The following is a 27,748-nucleotide window of genomic DNA, read 5'->3' as shown; positions in this document are numbered from 1 at the left end:
ACAACCCCAGAGTCGACCACGACTGGGCCTAACGGTCAGGGGTCCCTTTACCTTTAAAGGTGGTGGTGTGTGAGGAAAGACTAGCATTTTCCATAGGTGAGAAGGGGAACCTGTTGCCTATTGGCCCGTTTTAATTCATTTAAAATTTGTGCGAAATTTAAATAGTCTGTATCCCAAAACTGGCGGTTACATTAAAAACAAATTCGGAGCTGCACATTCCAAATCATTTCCACACGACACTACTTTTTTAGCAAAGGCCTACTGTATTAATTGAGCATTGGCCAGAATTAGTGGGACACTCTACGCATACATGTAGCTCTATGGTTCTCAATGACAGCCGATGTCCAGCCGATGAAAAACGACATCCGGTAGAGGTAGAAGACCTTCCGGCAGCGGCCATATTGAAGTCATTATGGACATTCATTATGGGCGTCCCAAGTCGCCGCCTCCTCCTGTTGCTTTTTTAAAAAAAATAAAAATCCTCCGTTGTAATGATTCCGAATGACAGAAAAAAGCGGGTCCCGGGTAGACTCTGTAATAGCAATAAACATACTAAATCAATCCCTGGTGTCTGCCTTCCTCTTCCGTTGCTTCTCCACTAGCTGAGGGGTTGAGGTTGAAAACCGCCGTGTCGAGCGGCGGGGCCAGAAGGCGCATGCGTAGTACGAGCTAGGTGGCGACAGAGCGTGTTTCTCTCCCCCCCCCTTCTTTTTGCCTCTCAAGCAACCTACCCGCGAGGAAGGAAGAGGCGGGGGAGGGAGAGGCGGCGGCAAAGGAAGAGGAGGAGGAGGAGGGACCTCCAGCGCGCGTGCGCAGTCTCCTCCTGCCCCTCCATTCTGATCCCCCCCCTCCTCCCCCGCGCCACTTCGTCCCCGGGAGTGCGAAAAAGAAAAAAAAGGAGGGGGAAGCAGCTATGAGGGACCGAACGGACGAGATCAGAGGGGTGAGAATCCTCGCGCGGCTGGCCACGCCCACAACGGTCGCCTTTGCTCCTCCCCTTTCCGTGCCTCCTTTGCGCCCCACGCTCTCCCCCCGCGCGCCGCTTTCCCCTCGCCTTTTATAGGCTGTTCGCTCTCTCTGCCTCCTCGTCCTCCCCCCCCCCGCAGTCCCCTTTGCTCTTCTCATCCCCCCTAAACCTCACCCCAAATTTTAGGTCTCCTAAACCTCACCCCAAATTTGGCCCCTCGACCTCTGAAGGCCGATTTCCACCTCCCCTCACTGACCCCGACGGCATCGAGGGGCCCCATTGCTCCCCCCCCCCGCAGGGTGTCCTTTGCGCACCTCCCCCACCCCAAAAACACAGCCAGGAGTTGCCATTTTCGTTTCTGTTATTCGCTGTCTGGATTTCATAAATTTCAAACTTCCCCTCCCCTTGAGTCAAAAGCTTTCCTTTCCAAATGCGCGTTTTCCTCTCAGGCTCCTGTGGGGGGCGCTGTTTTCCGTCCCTCCCGTGATCATGGTCTCCCACTTTCCTCCTCGCCTCCCCCAACCCCAGCCCATTTCTGGGTTTGTTTATCTGCTCTCTTCATCCCTGTATCCTCCTGCTGCCTCCAGTTATTTCCCCTTCTCTGTCACCCTCATTATTCCACCCACTCTTTGGGTTGCCCTCCTGAGAGTATCCTCATCTCTGCCCTCCCTTTTCCATAGTCTGCCTCCCAGCATTGTTATATTTCTTCCCCGCACCCCATTTGTCCTCACACTGTGCTCTTTCGTCCCCCATATTCACGTAACACTCCCTTGTCCCTTCTTGCATTGGTTCCCTCTTCACTCGTCTTCTCATCTGCTCTCTTCATTGGCTTTCTCTTAGCTACTGCCCCCCCCACTCCAATGTTTTAGTGGAAAACACCGTGGAAATGAGTTGGGGTAGAGCACATTAGGGCCCCAGGAATTTCCAGAGATCAAAAGAAGAAGTTGGAGATGTTAACACTTTTGGGCAAGGCAATATTGCACACCAAAGCGATACCCAGCCCCAAATAACGCCACTGGATGTTGCATTGGTCTTTCGTCTTGGGAGGCAGCAACTGGTGGTGGATAGTGTCAGACTTTTGGTTGGGAAAATGTGTAAAATCCAACTCAGCCATGCATCTTACCAGGTGACCTTAGGTCGACAACTCTCATAGGATCATTGTGGCTGCTGCTGCCCTGATATCCTTGAACGAAGGGTAGGATAGAAATATTATAAAAGAACCAGAATGTAAATGATGTTACATTAGGAAGTTACATTTGGGACTCACTTGTTACAAGATTCCAAAATGGTAAGTGGTTTGAGAGGGAGAGATAGAGGGACCAAGTTTGATTCTGTCTCAGGGTTTGAACAATGTTTGCAGATGGCTTAATGCAAAAGTCACCTTCCACTTAGTTATGCATTAATTTAAGATGCTTTTCGGTGTCAGCAAACAACACTATGGCTGTATTCCCGTTGCCTTTATTGTCCTCCAGAATGCTTCAGCTCCTGTGTATAAACATGAAATTTCTAGGCTTTGCTTTGTTAAGATTTCAGTTTCTCTGCCCTGACCGTTCGTCCCTTTGTCTCTCCATCTTTATCAGTAGCGAGAAAATACAGATTTAGGAAACATATTACTGACTTCTCGTGTCAGTTTCAGATGTTTGTCGTTCTTACTAGAAAGGAAACCAGGGTGGTTTCACACTAATATACAAAATAGCTGCTAGTTTTGTTTTTTCCTTTCAAGTCCGTTGTCAAATTTTACACAGGAAGGGAGTGAGCTGGCACATCTGCACCATGCACAATGGTATATTCCAATTAAGCAGGGACTGAATCATAATCTGTGGTTAAAGTTTAATTGGCTAAAGCTTGCAGCCCTAATTAAATAGTAGTAATGTTCCTACTACCTATATAGATTACTTTGATAAAGAAGATTGTTGGCCTTTGAAAGCTTATGCCACAATTAAAATGAATTAGTTTTAAAGATGCCACCATAGTTCTTCTGGAGTCATCTACTTTTTGGAATATGTAGTTGGTTCTTTTCATAATAGTTCTGTTTGAGAAAGTGTCTCACAAGCAGGATTATCTTTATTCTTTTTTTAAAAAAGCAAACTAAATGGAATTCTGCACAAAGGTAGGGTAATTCAAATGACAATGCTGTCACTGCCTTGTAAGTACAGTGCAGCATTAGAAAGAGCTTTAGCCAGCATGGATCTCTAGCACAGGAGAGTGCACATTTGCATAAATATTTTGCATGAAATAGAGGGGCATGGAATTATGGAGGGTGCTGAAGCCCTGTCCCCAGCTGCTAGAAACTTTGATCAGCCATTCTTTGGCTATTGACATTTCACCTGGTGTTGAACATGTAGATTCAAGCATTTCTTATCAACCATGAGAGCTAGAAACTAGCTAGTGATGTTGTGTTTTTAAAGTTTATTCAAATGAAAGGTAATGAAATGAAAGTTTTTTTGGAACTGGATTCTATACCCTAGGTCACATTCTTGAGGTTTGATTTGCTCCCACAGAACCCTGGCCCATGTGCATATTACTAATAAGACCTGTGTTGTGCATCTTCTCAACTGGGGGGGGGGGGAAATGCCATTGCTACTGACACAAAGAAATGTGAGGTCCAAGTGAGTTGGAGCAGAATTCAGCCAAAGTACACAGAGGCACATCCCAGCCCCACTGGTTGAGGTTTTCATCCCAAATCCTTCGTGAGTGGTACAGTGGTACCTCAGGTTACATACGCTTCAGGTTACATATGCTTCAGGTTACAGACTCCGCTAACCCAGAAATAGTACCTCGGGTTAAAAACTTTGCTTCAGGATGAGAACAGAAATCGTGCTCTGGCAGCAGCAGGAGGCCCCATTAGCTAAAGTGGTGCTTCAGGTTAAGAACAGTTTCAGGTTAAGAACAGACCTCTGGAACAAATTAAGTACTTAATCTGAGGTATGTGTCATAGCCAATTTCCAATCTAGGAGCAAAACACATTTTTTTTTTGTTCTTGCTTATGTTGAATTAAAGACTGAGGCAAGAGTGTTCTCCAACAAAGGAAGTCTTCCATGTTTCCCAGTCACAGATTTTTCTCACTTTTGTACAAGATTACATGTTTAAAAATTGGTCAGATTTATTGAGCAGCAAAATGTAGTGACCAGGTTGGCATCCACACAGAGAAATGTGTGTTACATTATATGCAGTGTTTGAAACTCCCATTGTTCTAGGCGCATCTTGCGACAAGGAATTTCATTAGTGCAAGCAGTTTCTGAGCTCTGGGCGTAGTACCGTCCCTACGATTTCAGATTAAAACTGCAGAGTGGAAGGAAATGAGGACTTTTCTCTGCCTCCCCACTTCCAGCTACTCGCTGGAGAAGAGACCCTCTTAAGAATATTAAGGGGGTGGGCAGGAGAAGGACTAGGCCATGTGAATATGAACATAAAGTTTTAGCTGCAGTTCACTCATATTCAGCTTTGTATCCTTGTTATAAAAAAGTGTGCCTAGACATTCCGTTGTTGCGCCCATAATCTAGGTTTAAGGTACCATTTATTTCCTAGCTTTCATATCTCAGTTTCTAACACTGGTTATATGTCTACAACGTTGTTACGCATCTCATCCAGCAATAGATGCAGGTACCCGATCTACATGCCAGTTTTCCACATGCAGTTATGGCCAGATGAACATCCAGTGCCAATTGCACATCTTCTCACAGATGCCCATAGCTCTCAAAAGTTCTGTATTAGTCTAAGAGTACAACAGTGTGTGTTGATAGAGAATAGGGAGAAAAACTGAATACACAAGACAGTTTTGTCTGTTCTTCACAGCTGACTGGTGCCAAGTCAGCCTTTTAAGCAACCATGAAATGTTAGATTCTATTCACTCTTAGAACATGTGTCTTCTGTACTATGCAAAATGGAATGAAAATATTGTTTGAAAATACTGGTTTTAAATTGTTAGCTGATTTGGAAGTTGATTTGGATAGAAATGTTTGTAAATGAATGAAAATGAATCTTGTTTAAGAGCAGGGTGGGATTTTTTGTCTGTGTCCCCCCCCCCCCGTCATCTGCAACACGTGTGCAGTGAGTGCTTTGGTGCATCTGATCTCTTCCCTCTACATCTCTCTTTAACAGAAGGATGTCGACTCGGACTGTGAAGAGACTGAACTCGATACTCTGGTCCCACAGCCAGGATCAGCAAGACCCAATGGCTCTCCAGATCCAACTGACGAATTCTTCCGAACGGTACCACAATCTTTCTTTCTAAGCATGTGCGGAGTTGACTTGAAAACTATCTTCCTGTGTGTGTGTGTGTGTGTGTGTGTGTGCATTCCAAGGTGCTGTGTGCATTGGTGGGACACGCATAAGCCTGTCCTATCCCGCATCTACCAACGTCCCACCCACTTCTGGTGCCAAAAATGGCATCTATCAGCATGATCATCTTTGTTTTCACTATCCCATGGAAACTCTTCCATGATCACTTGACTTTTTTCTTGCTACAGTTGCTATTGCATGCTATTGGTTTGTTGCTATAATGTGTCAGAGGAGTTGGAGATCTTCTGGCTGCACATCTGAAGAACAATAAGACCATACTTACCTCCCTGTCCTCCTTTCCTTATGTTAAGCTCTGGAGACCATCCTCCAGCTGCCACCACCCAATGAGGTGAGGCAGGTGGCAACAGGAGAAAGAGAGAGCACCTTCGCTTTGGTGGTGCCCTGGCTGTGGAAGATTTGCCCATTGCCTGCCTTGTTATTTTTCCAGTGCCGGGCAAAAAACTTCTATTTTCCCAATCATTTCATAGTTTCATTCCCCCTGAAATTGGTTTTATGCTGAATTTCTGTTGTTTTTATATATCATGCAGTTTTAATGTTCCTGTTTTTATGAATAGTATTTTATTTTTAATGTGCTGTGAGCTGTATGGGAGAAAATGTTTTAAATAAAATAAGAGGAGATAATTTGAATTCTGGCATCCATGAACAGTTTTTGGTAAGCTGAAGCTGCTTCAGTATTGCCTGCACACAGTAGTGTTTTTGTGTGATTTCTTGAGGGTGCAAATCACTTGAGCATTTTCTAGAACCCTATGGAGCAGACACATTATGCTTTCTGCTTATGTAAATAGATCTAGTCAGCCAGTTCCCTGTGCTGGTGGCTTGTAGTTATACGCAGTGAGATATGAGTGGGTTTCATACTATGGAGCTACCTCTTCATTGGCAACCCGCTTAATTGATGGAGATTTGGGGGTCATTGACAATGAGAAGGAAATGTGTTTCTTCTTCTTCTTCTGGGGTGTTATCATTAACCACCCCCAAAGAAAAGTGGGAAAGGGGAGGGTAGGAGACTGACAGCACTTCTATAACTGAATGTTGCTTCAAGATGAGGTCAGGGTTCAGCTGGTTAGAATTGGCTCCTTCTCATTGTATCATTTTTTATTGCCTTCTCAGACACGTGGGATCCGTGAAGCCTTGAAGACTCTGGGAAGCAAAGTAAAAGATCTAGAGAAACATCAAACTACCATTTTGGCCACACCCCTCCCTGAGGATAGTAAGTTTGCAGTGGGGGAATGCGGGTGGTGGTAGAAGATATGGGCTGGGGGAAAACTGGACAAAGAAGCTCTTGGAGGTAAGTGGCCAAGAAAAGTTGGAGAAAATGGTAAAATTTAGGGGCAGAGTTTAGTGGTATTTAAATTTCATGATTTAAAGTGGTGCAAAATTAGATTTACATTGTTGCAAAGTGCACATTGCTGTTTACTCCTAGCAGCCTCATATCTTGCTTTTCTTATGAATTGTAGTTTGAAAAGATTCCGTGTACCGTATTGATTCAAAATGAAATCCAGTTGTATCTAAACAAAAACCTGCTTTTTGGTTTCGATTGCCATCATGCAAAAATTGGTCATTATATTTTAAGAGGTGTCCAAATGCATAGAAATTAAGCAATTTCCAAAATATAATTGATGTATACCCCCACCTTTCTTCTGTGGAACTCCCGTTAATGTACATAGTATTCCTAGGCAGCCTCCAATCAAAGCACCGACCAGACTAGACCTGATTAGGTTTAGCAAGGATACTGCATAATGTGCCTTCAGGCCAGATTATGGATTGTGACAGTTTATACTGTTCCATCAGTGTGTGCATGAGTACAGTAGACAGATTCATGCTTCAAAGTTGCTTACAGCCTGAAATAGACAGCAAGGGAACAACAGTAGGATGGAAAGGCAGACAAGGGTAGGAAGGAGTGAATAGGGGCAAATGCTATTCTGCATTGTTAAAAACTTGGTTAAATTAGGAATGAGGATTCAGATGGGTGGTTCAACCGTCAGTTCCCAGTCAAGAGATTTAGCTGCACAGTGCCAATTGTTAGAACATTAGAAAACCAGAGGGGGGTGGGATTGAAATACATTGTAAGCAGCCATGAGAACTTTGATTGGTTGGCAGAATAGAAATACTCTAAAGTAAATAAGAGGAAAAGCCAAAGTCCATGCACAAAGGAGAAGGGGTGAGGAGAGAGTTGAATGAGCAGATGTTGTGCCAAGTTCACGTTCAGAGAAGAAGGGCCCGCTTGAAGAGGGCAGCAGGGGAAATGGGTGGAGTTGTTGGTGGGATATATTGAAGAACAAAAGCTGAAAGGTAGCAGAGCAAGACCATGGATAGCTTTAAAAGTAAAGGCAAAGGTTTTGTTCTATATACACAGGTAGAATGGACTGGAAAGCCAATGAAAGGATCAGAAGATAGGCATCAGTGTGGTCAGAGAAACAGGATAAATGAGTAATATTGACAAAGGAGTTTTGCATTGAGGTGAGGAGACTTGAGGTTGTAGTTCAGGTGGAAGCATGGAGCTTTAGCCAAAGCAATATGGAGAAACAGCCATTTTTGCAGTGTTCTTCAAGAAGAAATGATTTGGCCTAGCAGTAGATTGAATGCGGGCAGAGCAACTGTAGTCCGTGTTCCCTTCAGTTGACCAAATGGCCTGCAGGAAAGGGATGTGGCAAAGAAGCACCTACATACATAACACCTTAGCAAAAGCCACATGCAAATGTCATCTTATTCTTCTCTGGCACAATCCCAGCTGTTGACTTTTTAACCTTGGTGTTTTCTAGGCATGAAGCAAGACCTGCAAAAGCTACGTGAGGAAATCAAGGAGCTGGCAAAAGACATTCGGACCCGCCTGAAAAGTGAGTGTGGGAGGAGGATTGGGCCTTAATGCATAAAAGGGAAGAGTGCTGCATGTCAGACCTCCTAGCTTCTGCTCTCCAGCTTTGTCTGTGTGCTCATTGTACTGAAACCAGGAGGAGGCCTTCTCTCTGTCTCCAGTAGAAAGTGGCGTGGCTTGATTGCAGCCCTGTTTATTTTTTAATATAGAAATTGAGCCCAAGAAGGATGGGGAAGATGAGAACAAAAACTCCATCAACGTTCGTATGAAGAGAACCCAGGTCAGATGCGGCCCAGCTAGCTCGCTTGGGTACTGGTGAGGAGGCCACAGAAGTGTCCTTAACCCTTTCTTTCCATTTCTGCCTCAGCATGGGATCCTGTCCCAACAGTTCTTGGACCTGATCAACCAGTGCAATGCAACGCAGTCTGACTACCGAGACAAGAATCTGGAGCGCATCAGGAGACAGCTGCAGATCAGTGAGTGTCTGCTCTTTCTTCCCACTGGCTCCAGAGAGGACTGCATTTCAATGCCAAATCAGCAATCTCAGTTGCTGCAAGGTTCCTACTTACTAGAGTCGCCCAGAAGTCATGGGAACAAGTCATGGTGCCAGCCGTAAGGTAGCTGGGAAGATTGTGATTTGTCCAAAGTCATCTGGGTTGCCTGGTGGCTAAGATGAGTAGCCTAAGCTTGGACATGGTGCCCTATTCTTTTCACAGTGCTGCTGTTAGAGATGTCCCAGAAACGAATGAGCTGTTGTGTTTGTGATGCTGGTCAGGGACACGTGGGTTTTATGTCTTTGCAATCTCTCTGTATAAGTGGATTCTGGCAGTTTTGTTGATTTTGTTTATAAAGCAAGTTCCTAGATCTTAGGAAGTGGGTATTGAAAACATGTAACGTTTCCACTGGTCAGATGATGTGTCTTTAAGGCCTGTTCTTTACACTTCTATCTTTCCCTCGGCTAGCAGAAGTGGAAAACACGCAAAATAAACAAGCATGCAAACTTCATTTGCATTGCACATTTTAGATGCAGAGTCATTTTACAGAGCAGAGGATACGTTACATTGGCTTTAAAAAGAGAAAGCCTGTGACCATGGCACAGGCAACTTCCAAGCTCATAACTGATGTTTTTTGCACACTTTCTTTCCCATCCACGCAAGTGTGTGTTCAGGCCCGTGCTCCTGAGAAAGACAAGTGGAACTGAGCAGTTCAAGGATACAGCTGCAGTGATTCCTAGCATGGTGAAGTCTGCCCAAGTTGTCTTATCAGAGTGACTTCAGGCTGTAGTCAGATGAGGCTTTCATTTTTCCCCCTGTGTGTTTGCAGGCATGTCTCTGGCCCAAAGGCAAGCTATAGCTCTTTATGCTTTGGAGAAAATGACTATGCATATTGGTCTTGAGACCACTTTTTTGTGGAGCCTAGGCTCAACTACCACGCTGCACGGGGGCTATTAAAATTTCCAAAACTTGGGACACAAGGCAGGGGAGCACTGGCAACATTTCTAGTTTGGGGGAAGTTGAGAACACTGCACTGGTGGTCTTTGTGAGGAAGAGATTTGCCCCATTTCCTCCTTTCTATGACTAATTTCAGGTACTGGGTTAGCAAAGCAGTGGAGAAACAGCTGCCGGTAATGAGATACGTTGTAGGTTGTGAATTGGGAAGGCATGGGGCCCAGAAGAGGAGGGTAGATAAGATGCACATTTTAAAGAAATCAGTACTAGGAGACCTGGTTTTGCTAAAGTCTGGCTGTCTTCCAACAGGCAAGTTTTTCTTCCTGAAGCAGTTTCAAAGGTATCCTGTTGTGTGGGGTGGTGGTGGGGAAGGGTTAGTACAACCCTGGCTCCTAACTGAACCCTCCACCTCGCAGGTATTGTAAAATCTTGAAAGCCCTTTTGCTTTCAAACTGTTTTATATATATATGAAAAGCTTCAGTGACGTGCTGCTACTTGTACGTGGGCCAAGTCATCTTCCTGTGGAGACGGATAGCGTCTGTCTGCTGTCCTCTAAAGGAAAATGACCTTGAAAGGCAGAAGAGTTGGAAGGGTAAGCTGCACAAAGCACACTTGGCCTGGGGTTTCACAGCCAAATGAGGGGAGGGAATGGGAGGAAGGTTTACCAGCATTCCTTTCATTTCAGATAGGCCAGATCACACAAACCAAAGCGTTGTCTGAAATTCCTGATGTGAAGGCTCTCCTAGTCTCCAACAGCAAATAAAGATGGTTTGTCAAGAAATATCCTTTAATCCAGCTGCCCCATCCTTCAGATGAATTTGAAAGCTAAAAGAGGTACCAATTGTGCAGAGTGCTGAATAGGAGTAGGGGCAGCTGGAAGATCCCCATTCTGAAATCTCTCACAGGAGTGTTTGTGATGCTAAGATTTCATAACAATCTTCAGGAAAGCGTGCGAATGTGCACCAGAGGCACCACTAATATTTAAGCAGGGCTTGAAACAAACTCTGAAGAACTGGGTCCTCGCTACCAGCCCTGTGGAAGGAGGTGTGAAGGCGGTGTGGGAAGAAGTGTGAACTCTTACCCTGGAAGCCCCCAAGCCTGCCCTGCTCCAGTATTCTGCCTGCAGAGAGTAGGCAGTTTCATATTTCACCATAAAACATTCTGCATCTCACTGTAGAGGGGGAAAGCTTGCAAATATGTGAACAGTTCTTGCAAAAAAGCTTAGGAGCTAGAGAGGTGTTTTCAGGACAGCTTTTAATAACTGGTCAGTGATGGCCCATCACTCAGCATCAGCCCAATCCCTCCTTGTAAAGTCTAGATTTTGGTTTGGTCCTCACCACCAGCGTCTACGGTGTCTCATTTCATCTATACTCGACTTTAACATAAAGCCGAGGCAAAAATCTAAATATAGAGGGAGAAAGGGAAGAGAGGATACCAAACTGTCTAACAAGATTAGTGTTTTTCCAGAGCTCCACAAAACCTTGGAAGCTTTATTTTTATTTATAAATGTATATTCTCTTTCTACTGAATCATATCCACAGTGGGTTTTGTTAAAGTTGCGTTAATCTTTTAGTTCAGGATTGCGCTAAGGCTGCAATCCTGTATACATTGACCTGGGAATAAACCCCACTGAGCTCACTGGGCATTGTTTCTGAGCCAGCGTGCATAGGATTGCACTGTAAAAAATGAAGGAAGATTTAATGCTTTTCAGGCCTCTTGATGTGGAATAGGTTCCCTGAAGTTAAAAAGTTTTGAAAACCTCCTCAGTAACCTAGAATAAAGCAAAGCAAATATTTAAACCACCATTGAAGAATGCAGCATGTTGGAGTTTAGAGCACAAAATGTCAAGCCCCTGACAGTAGACTTCAGGCAGAAAGCTTCACCTCCCTTCAACTAGGCAGTACATCATGACAGAAGGCTTTGTGGCTCCACAGCCGAGTAACAGGCACAGTGGTGCTGTGTGGCCCTTGAGTTCCGATTTTGGAGGTGTGTGGGATTTAGTGCCTTTAGACAGGAGGGATAGTGAAAGGGTTCAAGGTAGGCTGCTGAGAGAGAGGGAGTCTGGCTTTGCTTCTTATTTTGGGCAGGAAACCTTGCTTTGGTGCTGAGCCTGCTTTCTTCATTCCCCTTCAGCTAACAGCGGGGCAGTTTCCGATGAAGAGCTGGACCAGATGCTGGAGAGTGGTCAGACGGAGGTGTTTGTTTCCAATGTGAGTACCAGAAGGCGAGGTCTTTGGAGGGGCATGAGGTAGAAAAGGGGCCCTCGGCTAACTTATCCGACCGCACTTGCTCCCCGCAGATCATGAAGGACACGCAAGTGACGAAGCAGGCTCTGAACGAAATCGAGACACGGCACAGTGAAATCCTCAAGCTGGAGCGCAGCATCCAGGAACTCCACGAAATGTTCCTGTACCTGGCCACTGAAGTGGAGCTGCAGGTATGGCAGTGGGGGAGGAGAAAGAAGGTACTCGGGATCCAGGTGCTCTTGGGAATACAGGAAGCTGCCTTAAGCCAAGTTAGACCATTGGTCCAACTAGCTTGGCGTTCTCTGCACTGACTGGCAACAGACACATGTCATTCCCAGCCCTACTGGAAGATACAAGTGTTGTCTGCAGGCACCAAGTCCTTCCTCACTCTTCCTTCCCTGGTGGGAAGGGGTCAACTCACAATTCCATCTTGTTTCTGCTTTGGCTTCTTACCAGCCTTCAAGCTCCTTTCCGTCACTCTTCTTGCCAAGTACACTTCCCATCCGTGCTTCCTAGGAGTTTTTACACAGATTTAATATGGGCTTAGTTATTATGATGAGGTTGCTAGAATTTGAGGAGGTGTGCTCACCTTTGTTTTTTTCCTGGCCTGTACTGGATGATTTCTCATGTACTCTCACTGTTTTGTTTGACCTTGTTCTCTCTCTCTATCCCTAGTGGCCCCATGCAGACCCAGACCCACCTCTTACCTACCCAGGGGAAGCTTCTTTGCCCCCCTCACATATTTTCCCTGGCCACCTGCCCTTGCCCCAGTGCTAGTTGTCTGTTGTCTCTTCTCCCCACCCCACATCTCTCCCATTCAACTCAGAGGTTTCTTCATACCTCATCCCCACCCCTTTGACTGAATTTAGGGAGAGATGATTGACAGGATAGAGAAGAACATCCTGGATTCAGAGGACTATGTCAAGAAAGGACAGGTCCACCTCCACATGGCTCAAGAGAACCAAAAGAAAGCTCGCAAGGTAAATTGACTATGTTTGCTGGAGAAATTTGGGTTGTATCTCCTTTAAAATGAATAGACCTCGTTTGTATCATGCTTACATGCAACTGTGCTATGCAAATGCCAAAAGTTGGCAACCTGGGAACATCTTCTTTGACTTAAGGAGGGAAAGCACTTGCCAAGCCTTTATTGTTCCAAATAGATGTTTGAGATGATGGGAAATCCCTGATGAAATCTCGGAAGAAGGGAGGGGAGGGGGCTTGTTGAGCAAGGCTTCCCATGACTGAAGTGTTTTGGTGCTTTGTCAGAGTGCCTTGTTCTTCCTCCCTGTGGCTAGCAGATGAACGAAAAATATAGCAGGAGCTGAGAGCTGTCTCCCTGGCCATCTGCCTTAACACCTTTTTTGCCTGTTCTCTGCTTTGGGGCTCTGCAGAAGAAGTTCATGATTGCCATCTGCCTGACAGTCACGGTGCTCATCATCATCGTCATCATTGGTGTATCCATTGCAGTTGGCTAGGAGGGCTCCCAGGTCTGCCTCTCCCTTCGTGCTGCGTTGCTGGAGCCCGATGGTGCGTATAGGGGACAAAGATGCGAGGAACGGTTGCACATTTGGGGGGAGAGGCATGGTCAACATCTGGGCTTCTAGAGGCTCATGCTCAGAGGTGCCTTACCTCATGCCAAGGCAGGTTCTTCCCTCTGGGTTACAAGAGGCTTGATGTAGCTCCAGTGCAATTTTGCAACAGTCTCTTGCTGCTGTTACACATGGGTGGGGCATAGTCATTTCCAGCTCTTTCTGACCTGGTCTGCACCACATGACAGAGCTAGAGGTGCTGCCTGCAACTAGTGATGGCTGAGGAATAAGTCACTGCATTTCCAATGCCTTATGCCTCTTGCAATGGCACCTAGACAGGCTGGGTAGGAGGAGGGAGTGGTGGGAGAGCTATTTTGCTAGGTGAAGGGCTTCAGTTGAGAACTGCAGTGAAGAGTTCTGACTCTGCCCTTTCCTTTCTTGTGAATTTTGGAATTTTCCCTCCTCAGGGCTCCATCTCTGGCTTCATCATGGTTCTGGAACGTCTGCCCTTTCCTGGGAGGCCTTTGCACTGATAGATGGCTGGCGGAGATGCATCCTGCCTTTCGCCCAGTCCTGAAAGCACATGCTGCCTATGGCTGCCTCCCTGTTGCCCAGAAACAAGAAGCCCCTGATTTCCCTGCATCCAAAACTGTTTCCAGATGCCTACAACTCTCAAGATCTATTCTAGAGCAAAGTCTCTGCTGCGTTTATTTTGGACTTCCTAGTTTGGTTTGTTTCGTGGCTTGCATTTGGGTCCTGTGTTTCTCCCCCAATGCATTCTGTGGCCTTGACCCACAAGCAAATGGTCAGTTCCTGTCTTGGCCTCCTCCTCGACAGTATCTTCCCTTGCAATGAATTCTAGATGGCTCCTCTTCTTGAGGAACCCCAATTCTCCCATTCTGATCATGACAGCTGTGAGTTTTCCTTACCCTTTTTGTAGTTCCTGCCTTCTAAAATCTCCTCTGCCTGTTGTTGTTCTTTATCATGCATCTTGCTACAAGCCATGTCAGTTTTTTAAAGCTTCCCCCTTATCACACAGTATATTGTACATCTTTACAAGGGGACAAATGGATATTGTACAGAACTTGGTGGTGATGTGTCTGGTCTTTCATACCCACAAACTCAACACTGTTAGATGTGCCTTTGAGGGAAGCAGCACGCAGCTCTGTTAATTTTTTCTAACCTACTTCCTTCGTCCTGACCTTGTTTGTTGGATTTTTAGAGGCCTTTAGTAAGTACATGGGGCCTGTTTCAGCTGAAGCAAAGGGCAGCAAGCCAAGACCTCCGGATTCACGTGGCTAAAATGCCTTCTATTGGTTTCTACCAAGCTGTTTGCCTTCTGCTTTCAGTTTTAAAGTTGACATTTTTTCCATGCCTCCTTCATCTGTGTGGCCCTCCTCCCAGCCACCATGTCCCTGGTGCCTTGGGGGTTGTGTTCTCACAGCCCTTCTGAGCCCTGTGTATTAATCTTTTCTTTGGGTCTCTTTTCTCTCTTTGTACAATGAAATGAGAGATAATCCCAGTGCCAACCTTAAAAAGTATTGGGACAAAACCACAGGAAACCCGATCACAGGCCTTGAATTAGCCACCTGGAAAACTTGCCCAAGGGGCTGGGGGGAATCCAGATCTTGAAAGAAGGGTTATAGGAAGGAGTAGGAGGCAGAGCCCCTTGGGTTTGTCTGTCTGCAAATCTAGCTGAAATGGGTTGGGAAATCATGGAGAAAATGGAAGCCAGGACCTTTTGGCCTTGTTCCTGAAAATTTGATATTTTTCTACTTTGGAAAAAGAGGACTTGTCCAGATCAAAGCATTTAGCAAACTGTTCCAGTTGCCTTGGAGATTGAATGTAAAGAAAAGAAAGCAGCCTGCCTCAAATTATTTTGTAATACAAAAATAAAAGCACTTTCTAGAATGTCTGCAAAGTTGTGGTTTCATTGTTGTCCCCAACGCGAGAAGCTCCTTACCACCATTCTGTCAGTCTTGGATGCCTTTGACTGAAACTGGAAGGAAGAGGCTGTGGGAATAACTTGGCAAGGAGTAAGAGTTACGCTTGCATGTACGCTTGAAACCTTTAGTTTTATTAATGCGTCACATATTCCAGGCCTTAGCTGTGAAGTTGTGGAACTTCTGAGACCCTGGAACAAGTTAATTCCAGTTTGACACCTCTCTGCTTCTTTGCATTTTAGCTGTTGTCTCACCCCACAGAAGAAGCCGTAATTTCAGTAGTGATTCATTGCTTCTCTTGTAGATGGTAGCTGGCTATGAGTATGCTTCGCTCCTGGGGCACAGGCAGGAGAGGATACTTTGAGGGATCTTTCTTGAAGAGGGGTCTCAAACGGCATTTTAAAGTATCACCCCAAGGTACAAGTTTAAATGCCTCTTCCAAGCGTGATTCAAGAGCCATTTTAGAGAGCAGCTGTTTTACACTGCTGTGTTCCCCAGAAAGCACCTTGAGTGTGAAGGGAAGATAAACACAGCTAGATACAATCTGCGAAGGAGCCTTGGTTGTGACTAGCAATCTGCGTTTCTCATTTTTCTGCCTTCTCATTTTTACATGCTCACAATGGGAAACACCAGGTTCTACACAGAGGACCCCTTGGACCCAGCAAAGCAATAGCACCTTAGTTGCTAACAAACACTTCTTGGCTGAGAACGATTGAATCCAAAGATACATTCAGAGATAGGGTAGGGACTGTTATGGCTAAAATCTGGGTGCGGGGCTACTCTGCCACCCAGCTCATCGGACTAAGTCCGTGGGTCCCTGTGGAAGAAAATGAGCTCAGCCGGACAGGAGCAAATTGCAGAAGATCCAAGTTTATTGCACAACAGGTTCAAGGCAAGATTGAACAGCGAGAAAGGGGTGACATGAACTTTTGAAACTCCCCCCATGTCCCAGAATACAGTGCAAAATACATCCCAGTTACATCATGAATACATTAAGGAGAGGTTGGGTTACACCGGATTAACATATGGAGGAGGGAGGGGGGAATATGCAGAGCTGGAGATATGCGCAGATAAGCGCTTCCTGAGTGCCGGTGATGGGAAGACAATGGTCCATGTATGCATAGTCTGCCACCTGGCATTGCCCGGAGGAAAGGCTTGGCAGAGCACCTTACTTGAGGGATTATGGAGGACAGGGGAGGTGTCATAGAGTCCTAGAGAAATTGAGCAAATTGGCACGTTGATTTTCTATGGATTTTATAGATTTTAGTCCCTTTTGACATTGACAATTGGGAATAAATGGATATATTGTAGCGAAGAAGAAGGTGAAGAAGACATGCCCCCCCCCCTTTCCGTAACAGTAGGAACTAGATGAAAGCATATTCCCCAAACCAGTAATGAAAAGGAACAAAGCAATTTTTTCCCCTCCTGTGCTACTGAGAAGTGTGTTACTTGGCTTCTAACCATAGCTTTTTTTCTGGAGGGATGCAGGGGTACATGTACCCCTAAACATTTTGTGAATCTAAGTTTGGCCTCATTGAGGGGCAGTATTTCAATATGAGTAGGAAAATGAGAGTACCCCTAAACATTTTTTTTAGAAAGAAGAAAAAAGCATTGCTTCTTAACTGTTGGAAACTGGTGCTTCCCAATATCAACTACAGTGGTACCTCAGGTTAAGTACTTAATTCGTTCCGGAGGTCCGTTCTTAACCTGAAACTGTTCTTAACCTGAAGCACCACTTTAGCTAATGGGGCCTCCTGCTGCTGCCGCGCCGCTGGAACACAATTTCTGTTCTCATCCTGAAGCAAAGTTCTTAACCCGAGGTACTATTTCTGGGTTAGCGGAGTCTGTAACCTGAAGCGTATGTAACCCGAGGTACCACTGTACTTAATTTTGAGAACTGACTGCTCCTTATGTGGATAGGTTGAGGGGAGAGCTCTTAATAGAAATAGCTAGGACTTTATGTTGGCCAGTAGGGGGCACCATATCCTTTTTCTTAACTAAATCAAGGAAGGTTTTTATATATAGGCTTACAAAGAAATTGTCTTTTATTTGGTGCCCTGAAAGAACTTTGAGTTCAGTCATTCTCTGTGAAGTGTAGCATTGGACATAAGCATCCTGAGAACTTCAGCATTTACACACAGAGAGACCTGCAAGTTCTAAATGCTCATATATTTTAAAAAGGCAATAAGCATAACAGATTGTGTAGTGTCCCCTGCGTCCAAGGTCTTGTAGCAGAAGCATAGAGGGAAAATCTGGTCTGAGAAGGAGAGAAGCTTGAGTCTCCCGTCAGCTTCTTCCTCTCCCCACCCCCCACCCCACTGCCCACCCAATTACTTATGGTTTCTTTTTACTTGTTTCTTCCGTGGTAAGCTCTGACGTATATTGCTTTTTGCCTCTCTTGCCACTTCCTGCCTCGGCCTCTTACTGAAAGACTGGGGGGGGGGGGCTAAACTGTGATGTGGACCATGTGGTCTTTTTGACATTTGTGGCTGTATATTTGGTACAGTGATTTCAAAGAAGATGCAACATGCTTTTCCAGTTGAGATGTAATGTGCTTTCTCGTCAGTCTAATCACTTTTATAACGTAAAATATTGTGTGTGAGAGTGACACACAGAGAGAGGTTTGCTATTCTGCCAAGCATTTAAACTAGCCCAGAGACTTATCCCTGCCTCGGAGCAGTTCAAATCGCCTTCATTTTGCAGAACTTATTCTGTGCTTGCTTGCCAATCATTGCTGGTTCTAACTCCAGATAGGACTGACTGGTGATAACTCTCTAGTTTTTAAGTGATCATTTGGGTTGTGTGAAATGTATTAATTGAAGATCTGGCCTCTTTCCAAAGAGCCATTCACTAACGACTCACTTGCCAAAAGAAAAGTGTCTTGCTAAAGAAGTGGCCCTAAGATGATGCCACTTAATCTGCCACCCATCCAAACACGTATTTCGTAAGGGAGCATTTGAGTACATTAAGTCCTATTGACACTTTATAGGTTGTATTCCCTTCACATTTAGTCCTGTGCCATTAATTCATACACATGCAATAGTGAGAAGGTGCAAGCTCCCTCCCACCCCAAAGAAACCCATACCAACCTTTTCAATCTTTGCATTTCCTGTCCTATACAGTATCTATATGTCCCATCTGTTTGCGGGGGGTGCTGGGGACTGGCAAATGGCCAGAAGCGTCCATCATTAGGAATATCTTACATTTCAGGGGTATACGTGACACCCTCTCCAAAAATTGGCTCTGGCTTGGCTGACCTTGTGAGGTATTCTTGTAATTATCTTAATTCATGAGTAGGCCCATTGAAGTTAACATGACACTCTTGGGCTCGTTCATTTCAGTGGGTCTTCTCTGAGCAGAACTAGCTATGGATACAACTCTAAACCTGGAATTTGGTGATTTGAATGTTAGCAAGTGAGAAGAAAGACAGGTTGTGTTTTAGAGATAAGTAGCACATGCAGAAACAACTAATAATAATAAATTTATTATTTGTACCCTGTCCATCTGACTGGGTTGCTTCCAGCATATACAAAAACATAATAAAACATTGAACATTAAAAAACCGGGGTCCTCTAAGCTTGAGGGAGAAATCCATTGGGCCCACCGTCTCAAGGAGCCCTATGCTTGACGCGGTCCACTTAGCCATTCCATTGCAACAAGTCACCTACATAGTTCGGCTTCTGAGGGACGTAATCCAAGCAGTAGGGACCTCCTAGAAAGGGACCGCACTCCAAGTGGTATTGGAATTCCAGGCTCCCATGATTAAGGTAACATATTTTATTTTGCGGCTTCCCAGCTTGCAGGGGTTCGTCGCACGACCCCAGCAGGTCGTCATCCCACCTGTTGTCTTCATCCCAGACCTGTACCCGCAACTTGCTGGTCTCCCCCAAGACTTGGATGTTCCCCACATCCAAGTGGACCTTCCATTCTGGGTTGTCGTTGTTCCATATGGTGGGAGTGCGCATCTCCCTGCCGCTGTAGAAGACCTTGACGAAGGCGTCCGTCCGTGACCAGTTGTCTCCCCACAAGTTCCTGGCACGCACTATCGTCACCTTCAGCTTGCCCAGGCCTCGTGCCCGTGAGCAGCACATAGCGTTGGTGGTGCCGTCACTGGCGCAGACACACGAGCAGGCGTCCCGGGCGCTCCGCCGCGTCCCTGGTGGGCAGGGCTGGGAGCAGTTCCTCCACAGGGCCCGTTCTCTCACGTACTCGCTCACCGCCTGCCGCAAACCCTCTCTCTTGGGGTCCCCCTTGGTCACCAAGGTGTGGATGGGCATCAGGGAGCAGGAGACCAAACCAGGGACGGATTTGAGGCTTTCCAACCAGTCCTTGAAGGGCTCTGTGCTCTGCCCGTCACAGAAGAGCACGTCCGCCTGGCTGTTCCCACCCACAACCTCCGTCTGCCGCTCGCTGAACGTCTGGTGGAAAGAGCCCTTGAAATTCCCCTTCTTCCTCAGCTCCTCACACTTCTGGAAGGCGGCGTTCATCTTGACTTTGCCAAGGCTGGCGGCGGCCTCCAGGCTAAGGCAATCCTTGACCTCGTCCGTGGTCGCCCCGTCCAGCGTTGCCTCGCACACCCGCACAGCCGTCACGTCCCTCACGCGGCCCCCCAAGTGAATCTGTTGTATGAAATGGGTCCCGTAGGTTTGGATCAGCTGGCGGTATTCCAGCTGGGAGTCAGGCCGGTACTTTTTGGGAAGGGTCTTCACGGCGTATTTGAAATGGCTGCTCTGCGGCAAGTAATGGCCAAGGCGGAAGCTGCAGGGAAAAGGAGGAGGTTATTCAGGGAGCTCCCAGGCAGTCGCTGTTTTCCAGTGGGCACTGATGGATTGCAGGCCGGCAAAATTTGGGTGGGGCAAGTAAGGTTGATCTGGAATTCTTGTGGAACAAAACCATTCCCCCCTCTCCCCGCTCACAAATGGGACAAATAGGAGTGTGGGGTAGCAGTTGCTGAAATGTGGCTTCTTAATTTGATTGGCCTGCTTCCAGGCTCTGCAGTTGACCCCTCCCACCCATAAGGCAAGGTGAGAAGACCGCCTTAGGCGGCAGGATCCACAGGGCCAGCAGATCCAGCTTCCAAGGAACGCATCGCTTATAGTTGCGGCAGCGATGGTTGCAAAGGGCTCCTTGGAGGCTGGATCTGCTGCCTCCTCCAGATGCTACTTCTACAGGGGTCTCTCGGTGAGCAGGAGGCGCTACTGGTCTCTTCCCACCTCAGGGAGGAAATGATGGGCGCTGCCCTTTGAGATCTCCTGGACTCTGCACATGGGCATAGCCAAGGGGGGCAGGGAGGGGCAGCTGCCCCCCCCAATCAATAAAAATACATAGCAAACTGAGGTTCACCCCCTAACAAAAATCCTGGCTACGCCCCTGGCTCTGCACCCATCCGGCTTGATTCAGAGCAGGCCCCTTTCCCCAAAGACCTTTGATTCCCACTCCCAGGACTTATTTTCAGCCTGAGCTCACTGGAGCTCATCTCTGGCACCTTTCAGGTGGCTGCCGTTTCCATTCTAAGAGAGCAAGGGTGAGCTCCGACACCTCTTTTTCTAGAAAGACAGCACTGTCCACTTCCGCCATTGGGTAAAGTTGATTTGATTCCCTCCCTTGTTCCCAATGTAGATCTTCACTCACCCCAAATGGAGGGGTGCTGTTTTGTGGTTTGCCTTGGGTGCTGAAACGTCTCGGGCTGGCGCTGCCTCCCAGATCTACATTTCCCGGCACCCTTAACAAATCAGCATGAAAAGCCAGCTATGGCCCTTCGGCCTTTCTCCCTGTCTGTCCCCAAGCCATTCCTCTACCCTGCCTTCCCCCATTCCCTGCCTTCGTCACCTGTAGTGGGAGCAGGAGACCTCATGGCTCGCAAAACTGTACTTGTCCTGAGAGCTCTTCTCCCGGCTGAATTCGGCCATCTTGGAGTGGGATCCTGCCAGAGCCACCTGGGCCTGGGCCTGGGGCTTCACCTCCACCTCCAGCCCTGCCTTCCAGTCGTTCTTCACATCGGATCCTTCTGCCAGGACCAGAGAGATGCCAGACTCCTGCACGGAGGAATGCACGCTCCTTTGGCACGAGGTTTTGGCTTCCCAGTCGATGGCAGCCACCGGGAGCCTCTGGAGCGGCTTTCCCTCCAGCAGAGGGTTCTGGCACAAGGTGCAGCTCCCGTCCGGCCTCTGCCACTGGTTCATATCCAGGACCTTTGCCCCTTTCTTCTCCAGAGTGGTGATGTCGATGCCCTCGCCGGCCAAGCTGTGCCCAGGGACAAAGTCCTTGTGTTCCAGGCATTCATCCTCCGTGGCCTTGTGGCATTGTGGGGAGATGCCGAGGAAGAGGAGGAAGAGGAAGAAGAGAGGCACTGAGGATGCAGGGCTCGCTTTCAGCATGGCCGGCCCTCTGGGAAGACACCCTGCAACGAGAAAGGAACTGATAACTCGGATCGTCCTGGGATGCGGTGCATGCTTGAAGTTAGTCCGTTGCAATGTGGGAAGGAGTGATTCTGAGGAAGGGCTTTGAGGCACTGGCTGCAAACTTACTACCAGGCTAAGTTCAGGGATTTAGTGTACAAAAACCCTATACAATGGGGGGACCAGTATACCTGATTTCACCCATAATATACCCAACCAATCACTGCACTCTGCAGATACCATCTCATCAGGAGGTCTGCTCTGTGTGCTCTCAGAATCAGACACTTCATGTGGCAGCGTTGCCCTTTGGAACTCCTTGCTACTGCCTATCAGGCAAAATCTATGGTCTTGTCAGTGCCTATTAAACAGCTTCATTTTCCAACTTTCAAGTGCAGAAACTTTCACCCTTTTTCTGCATTCCATCTACATCTGTATTAAACAGAGGGTGTATATGAGAAGTGGTTTGTGTGAAGTTGGAGCCAGTCTGGTGTTGTGGTTTGAGCGCTGGACAAGGAGCAAAAAACCCGAGTTTGAATCCTCTCAGCCACGAAGCTCGACCTTGGGGAGGTTTTAATCTCTCTGCCTAGTCTACCTCACAGGGTTGTTGAGAGGATGACCTGGGGAGAGGGAGAACCATACAAATGTAATAAAATAACTAAACAATAGGTGATCAACCTGTGGCCCTTGAGGTGTTGTTGGACTCCACATCCCATCAGTCCTGGCTATTTTTCTGGAAAAAGAGGTGCCACAACTCACCATAAACGCCTTCCTTGTTCTCTTAGAATGGCAATGGCGCCCACCTGAGAGATGCCGGAACTGAGTTCCAGTGGGTTCCCACTGAAAAAAAAGCCCTGTATATATATATCACTGTAGAGTAATTGGGGCAATACCCCTTTTGTGCAGCTCAGCAACTGCACAACCCTCTTTTCCTTAGGATGCAAAACCTCTCGGCTAAAGTGTTTTTGGGTGTTTTGGGGGGTGGGGGTGGGCAGAGTCCTCAAAGTTCTTAGTTGCAATAAATGCTTGGAACCAGACTTTGCTGGATTTGGCAAAAAGTGCCACAATCCAGGCCAGGCCAGTTTTTCTGTGATAGGAGACCCCTGTCAGAGGAGCCGTCCCAGTCGCTAACTTGACAAAAGGCAGGAAGAGCAGCCATTGAGAGGAACGAAAGGTGTGGGTGTGATGTCACAAGAACGTTTTGGGCCTTTGGCAGGAGGCTTGGAATAGCTGGGAACAAAAGCCAGAGCAATTTTGGCAGGAGATGCATCAGACTCCTGCACAGCTGTGGAGAACAAGCCCCTCTTGAGATGACCATGTTGTAAGATCTGGACTCTCCCCATGTGGACTGAAGGTGTAAATAGTTGAATAAATTATATTTATTAAAACTGCGACAGCCTCCGCTACATCTTGATTCTCAATGGAACGCAGACCAGAATATTGCCACAGTTCAGCAGAGACTGGAGGTGGCTTCCAACTTTGGCAAGAAAAGTTTCTTAATTTGATTGCTGAAATGTGTACGTTTGCCATACTCAGGGACTGAGAATTTTCTTGTGTCTAGATGCTACAAGCTACTTGGAGTTTAGGATTGGAGCTGTAAGTGGGCGGCACACTCATATGAGGTTTGGGAGAGGCTCAGAGAGAATGCACTCTGAGTAAACCACAAAGGTGCACGTGGAAGAAGCCATTGCTTGAGTGCATCCCAAGTTCCCTCCAATTTGGGGTTGCAGGAGTAAAGATGGGGGGGGCCCAGCAACTACCGGAAAGTAGGACTGTTGTGTTGCAGTGGGGCAATGAAGGGGATGTGAGAGGCTTTTCTTGGGCAAACCCCACACCCCTGGTCACACTCCCACACCCTCCAACATTTCTCCAATGAAAACAGGGACATCCCATTCCATAATGACAATTCTACTATTTATACCCCACACATCTTACTGGGTTTCCCCAGCCACTCTGGGCAGCTTCCAACATAGGTAAAAACATAATAAATATTTTTTAAAACTTCGCTATACAGGATTGCCTTCAGACGTTTCAGGGGTCGGGTTACTCCATAACCTCCAAAAAAATTCCAACGAGGATAGGGACATCCTACGATACCCTCCAACATTTATCCAATGAAAATAAGGACATCCTAAGGAAAAGTGGGATGTCCTTAGCAAAACTGGGGCGGTTTTTCTAAATCAGGGACGTCCCTGGAAAATAGGGACACCTGGGGGGGCTGCACTCCCAGGTCAAGCAAAGAAAGTCAACAAATAATGGAAGCTACTGATCCAACTTCATTTCTTCTAATATCCATCCACAAATACCTACCTTCAGAAGGAGAAGGAAAGTCAGCGTGTCGGCTGGTGGGTCCGTGTGTTGCTTGACTGGGGCTGGTGTCTCTGTGTGCATGTATGTATCTGTCTCCCAGAGACAGGATGTCGCAGTTCAGAAAGGGGAAAAAGAAACCTAACCTCAGATGTGACAAGAGTCATTGATCACGAGGCGGCTGAGAAAAGGAGAGCAGGTGGGATTCTGAGGTCAACACTCATCACAAGCCGTTGTGTGTGGGTTGGGAGGCGGGTTGGTTGCTAAAGGAAAATAGCAAGTTGCAGGAGAAGGACACCAACATTTACACCTCTGCTAATTTATTCTTATTTATTGCATTGTTTTTGTCTCCTCCTCCCTTTAAGCAGCTCTGGGTGTCTGCACCACCTCGCCCTCCCCAACAACATCCCTGTGAAATAGGCTAGGCTGAGAGAGAACATGAATGGCTCAAAGTCACCTTGTGCCCAAGTGGGGATTTTAAACTTTGGTCTCTCGAGTCCTGTTCTGATAACAGTAGCCACAGAAAACTACAAAATTACCAAAATGCAGGGTGCTTGAGAGAGAGATCAAAATGTCTTGCAAAAATGACTGTGTCTGCTCACCTTGGGGCTCTTTCTAGTCACCACAGGCGAACAGCTATTTTCAAGGCTGAATTGAACATTTCTGGGTTTATTTCCCTGACCATAGGACAGGGGGAGGGGAGGGGAGATGGGATGTAGCCCACAGTTAAGAGTTTCTGCTTTGCATGCAAAAGTTCCCAGGTTCAAGTTTTTAATGTTTGATGTTATATTATGTATTTATATGTTTTGGAAGCAGCCCAGAGTGGCTGAGTCAACCCAGCCAGATATTTGGGGAATAATAATAATAATAATAATAATAATAGTTGTTGTTGTTGTTGTTGTTGTTTTGCTCAAGAGGCATACTGAGGGGGGGCAACCCAAATCTCAGTTGGGGCCACCCAAGCCTCTTGTTCTCGCCTCTAAATCTCTTTTTGGGCCACCACCCCTCTCCAGGCCACCACCACCACCCCAGCCCTGTATACCAGCCCCAGCTGTATACATAAGCTAACCTATGACAGAAAGTGGGAGGGGTATGTTTGTTGCTCCCTTTTATCCCAGGCCCCACCCAGTACTGGGACATGGCCCTCAGGAGGTTGCCCAGAAGGGAATGTGGCTCTTGGGATGCAAAAGTTTCCTAGCCAATGGAGAACATTATACTTGATCAGACTGCAGCAGCAAACACCAGGTTTTTATATTATCCCTTTAGCTGGAGTTCCTAGGGATTAAGCTCGACAGGGAAGCTGCCTCTTACTGGTCCACTTTGCTTAGTATTGTCAACAGAGAAGCTCTTTGGGGATGCCCAAGGTTGAATCTTGGAGCTTCTGTCTGCAAAGACTGAGCTTTGCTGAGGCTAAAGACAACCTTGCCAGGTCGTTCTGCAGGAGAGAGAAATGTCCTGGTGTTGTTGTACTACAACTCCCATCATCCTTCACCCTGGGCCAGACGGGTGGGGACTGAAGGTATCCAATGGCAGCTGGAGGGCTGCACTCTGTCCCATCCTCCTGGGTGCAGAGCAGGGGCAGCCAGGCTCCCCCAATGTCCCACTGGTCCCAACAAGCATGGCCAATGATCTGGGGTGATGGGAGTTGTAGTCCACAGCATCTGGAGGGGGCTACATTGGCTACCTCTGGCCTAAAAAGTTGAGGGTTTGGAACGGAGGTTGGGGCCCTGGAACTCCTAAATCTCATCTGCCTTTCTACAAGCAAAGGCTGCACACCTTTAATATCTGCTAAGACGAAGTGAACATTCAACAGATGGAGCTGATCCTACCACAGAGAAGTATTTCTGGGGGAAGCGGAGAGGTTTAAGGCACATATTTTGCATGGAGTTCTGTCCCACATTCAGTGGGGAGCTGCTGCCTGTCGAAGCAGAGACTGGTCAGACTGGCAGAGCATGTGCTTGGCATGCAGAAGGCTCCGGGTTCAATCCCTGGCAGCTCCAGGATGCGCTAGGAGAAACATCTTTGTCCAAAATCCCCCAAATCTGCTGCCAGTTAGTGTAGGCAGTACTGACCTAGATGCACCAATGGTCTGCCTTGGTCTAGCTCTGCCTGCTAAATTTCCGTCTGCCATGCAGCTGAAAAGACACAGGGCCTCTAGTGAAAACGAAACACCCTAATCTCATCCTGGTCTGCGTTGGCCAAACATCACGAGTGAGAGGCCCCAACCACCGGCCCTCACCGGCTCTTGACACCTCCCGCCACAGAAAAGATGTTAGCAAGCCATTTCACGACTTGACTGCAGGAACCCTGGACCACCAGCCACCCACAGCTGTTCAAGGATGACACACACCAGGGAGGTGAAGCCCAGAAGACACACGGTCTTTTGACTACAGGGTCAGGCCTTAATATGTTTGAAGGTTTTTTGTGTGTTTTAATATTCTGTTGGAAGCTGCCCAGAGTGGCTGGGGGAACCCAGTCAGATGGGAGGCGTATAAATAATAAAATTATTATTCTTATTAACGCCACAGTCGCCTGTGAGCAAGAGGCTGCATGACGTGTTCCACCAGCAGAGCCACTAACTTCAGACAAGTTATCATGCCCCCAACATACATGAAAAAAGTTGCCCCCCCCCCCCACGCTGCTCTAGTCAGGGCCAGCACCCACCTCTCACACACTGCCTGCCCACTTCCTTCCCGCCAATGCACCGTGTGTGTACATTTTGTACAAGCTGTGTGTGTAATTGTTGAGGTCTCCAGCTTCCTTGCCTAAGGCCCCCCCTGCCCTCGCTGCTCTCTTCCTTGCCGCTCTCCGTGCAATGTTTAAACCCCGACCAAACTGACAAGTTCCCCTTCCCTCAGACAAGCCGCCCAGCAAACTGCTTTGTTCCATGAGCAGCTGAGCATTCTGAGCTGTCACAGCAGCCCAGCCAATCAGCAGCAGAGGCTTTGCAGTAACAAGGGCTACGCAATATAGATGGCCGAAGACTGCTGTGCTCCCTGGGAAGGTTTGTAGCAGCCGGCAGGAAAGGAGCAGGACATCTGAATTCCATCCTCAGCTCTGGAAGAGGAGCCAGATTCAGTAGGTCAGGCAAGGGGAGTAAAAAGACTTTGGGGTCCTGTTACCCCATAACTGCAACTCACAAGTCATATAGGACTGAGCACTTTCTTCACCCACTTTTTTTAAAAAAAAACACCACAAGGCTTTTATTTGATCTGTTCAGACAGCATGACCCAGACTGAATAAATTGTCCTGGGAGTTGATAGGGCGGGGGGAGGTTCCTTGCATTCTCCCCCCACCCACTCCCCTAATTTAACTCCACCCCCCCAAAAAAACCCCCCACAGTGTCAGTAAACCAATGGATTGCCACAGATGCGCACACAACCCGACAGCAGGATGGGTCTGCAGGGGGCAGAAGCACACGCACAGACGCAGCAAATATGGACTCCTATTGGTGTGTGTGTGAGGGGGTGTCTGTGTTTTAAAAGCTCATCCACACACCCCAACCTGCCCAGGCACGTCCACCAGGTAGGCAAATGTCTGATGCTGGGGGAAGGGGCAGGGCTAGCGAGGGAGCCTAAAGCCACACCGACTTAAGAGGCAAGACTTACAAAGCGCCCATAGCCAAGCCTGCTTCTACAAGGAGAAGAGCTGGAGGAGCAAGAGCTGTACTCCAAAGGGGAGGCGTCCAAGGAGTGCTAACCACACAGCCTTATGAGGAAGGAGGGAAGAGAGGAAGAGGAAGAGGAAGGGGAAGGGAAGAGGAAAGGAAGGAAGGAAGGGGAAGGGGAAGGGAAGAGGG

At 47.3% G+C, this 27,748-nt stretch overlaps 2 protein-coding genes across 4 annotated transcripts; one reads left to right on the top strand and one right to left on the bottom strand.

Moving 5' to 3' along the window:
• Positions 1-806: 806 nt before the first annotated feature.
• On the top strand, positions 807-13,989 carry STX4 (syntaxin 4). 2 transcript variants are annotated; one of them, XM_053360731.1, is made up of 11 exons: positions 807-943; positions 5,069-5,179; positions 6,377-6,476; positions 8,029-8,103; positions 8,291-8,361; positions 8,449-8,557; positions 11,663-11,739; positions 11,829-11,966; positions 12,645-12,755; positions 13,167-13,302; positions 13,772-13,989. In XM_053360731.1, exons 1-10 carry the CDS (start codon positions 914-916, stop codon positions 13,248-13,250), a joined length of 906 nt encoding a protein of 301 aa, XP_053216706.1. In that variant the 5' UTR covers positions 807-913; the 3' UTR covers positions 13,251-13,302; positions 13,772-13,989. The 2 variants fall into 2 exon arrangements, with proteins under 2 accessions (XP_053216706.1, XP_053216708.1); XM_053360733.1 differs by lacking the exon at positions 807-943 and adding an exon at positions 2,180-2,255.
• A 4,726-nt stretch (positions 13,990-18,715) lies between these two features.
• Positions 18,716-24,949, bottom strand: PRF1 (perforin 1). Of its 2 annotated transcripts, XM_053360724.1 has the most exons (3): positions 23,953-24,949; positions 21,077-21,647; positions 18,716-20,005 (listed from the first exon to the last, which is right to left on the bottom strand). In XM_053360724.1, the coding sequence occupies exons 2-3, from the start codon at positions 21,622-21,624 to the stop codon at positions 18,886-18,888; spliced, it is 1,668 nt and encodes a 555-aa protein (XP_053216699.1). In that variant the 5' UTR covers positions 21,625-21,647; positions 23,953-24,949; the 3' UTR covers positions 18,716-18,885. The 2 variants fall into 2 exon arrangements, with proteins under 2 accessions (XP_053216699.1, XP_053216700.1); XM_053360725.1 differs by lacking the exon at positions 23,953-24,949 and having other exon boundaries at positions 21,077-22,079.
• Positions 24,950-27,748: the final 2,799 nt, after the last annotated feature.

Source organism: Podarcis raffonei, chromosome 13 (assembly GCF_027172205.1).
Source record: "Podarcis raffonei isolate rPodRaf1 chromosome 13, rPodRaf1.pri, whole genome shotgun sequence".
In the NCBI taxonomy this organism is placed as follows: domain Eukaryota; kingdom Metazoa; phylum Chordata; class Lepidosauria; order Squamata; family Lacertidae; genus Podarcis; species Podarcis raffonei.
Note: the sequence above shows the minus strand (reverse complement) of the source record. Positions and strands in the feature narration are given on the sequence as shown.

Coding starts and splice junctions, on each gene's coding strand:
- STX4 (XM_053360731.1), top strand. CDS start 914: ATGAGGGACCGAACGGACGAGATCAGAGGG. Junction 6,477..8,028: donor CACACCCCTCCCTGAGGATA/GTAAGTTTGCAG, acceptor GGTGTTTTCTAG/GCATGAAGCAAGACCTGCAA. Junction 12,756..13,166: donor ACCAAAAGAAAGCTCGCAAG/GTAAATTGACTA, acceptor GGGGCTCTGCAG/AAGAAGTTCATGATTGCCAT.
- PRF1 (XM_053360724.1), bottom strand. CDS start 21,624: ATGCTGAAAGCGAGCCCTGCATCCTCAGTGCCTCTCTTCTTCCTCTTC. Junction 20,006..21,076: donor GTCTCCTGCTCCCACTACAG/GTGACGAAGGCA, acceptor TTTTCCCTGCAG/CTTCCGCCTTGGCCATTACT.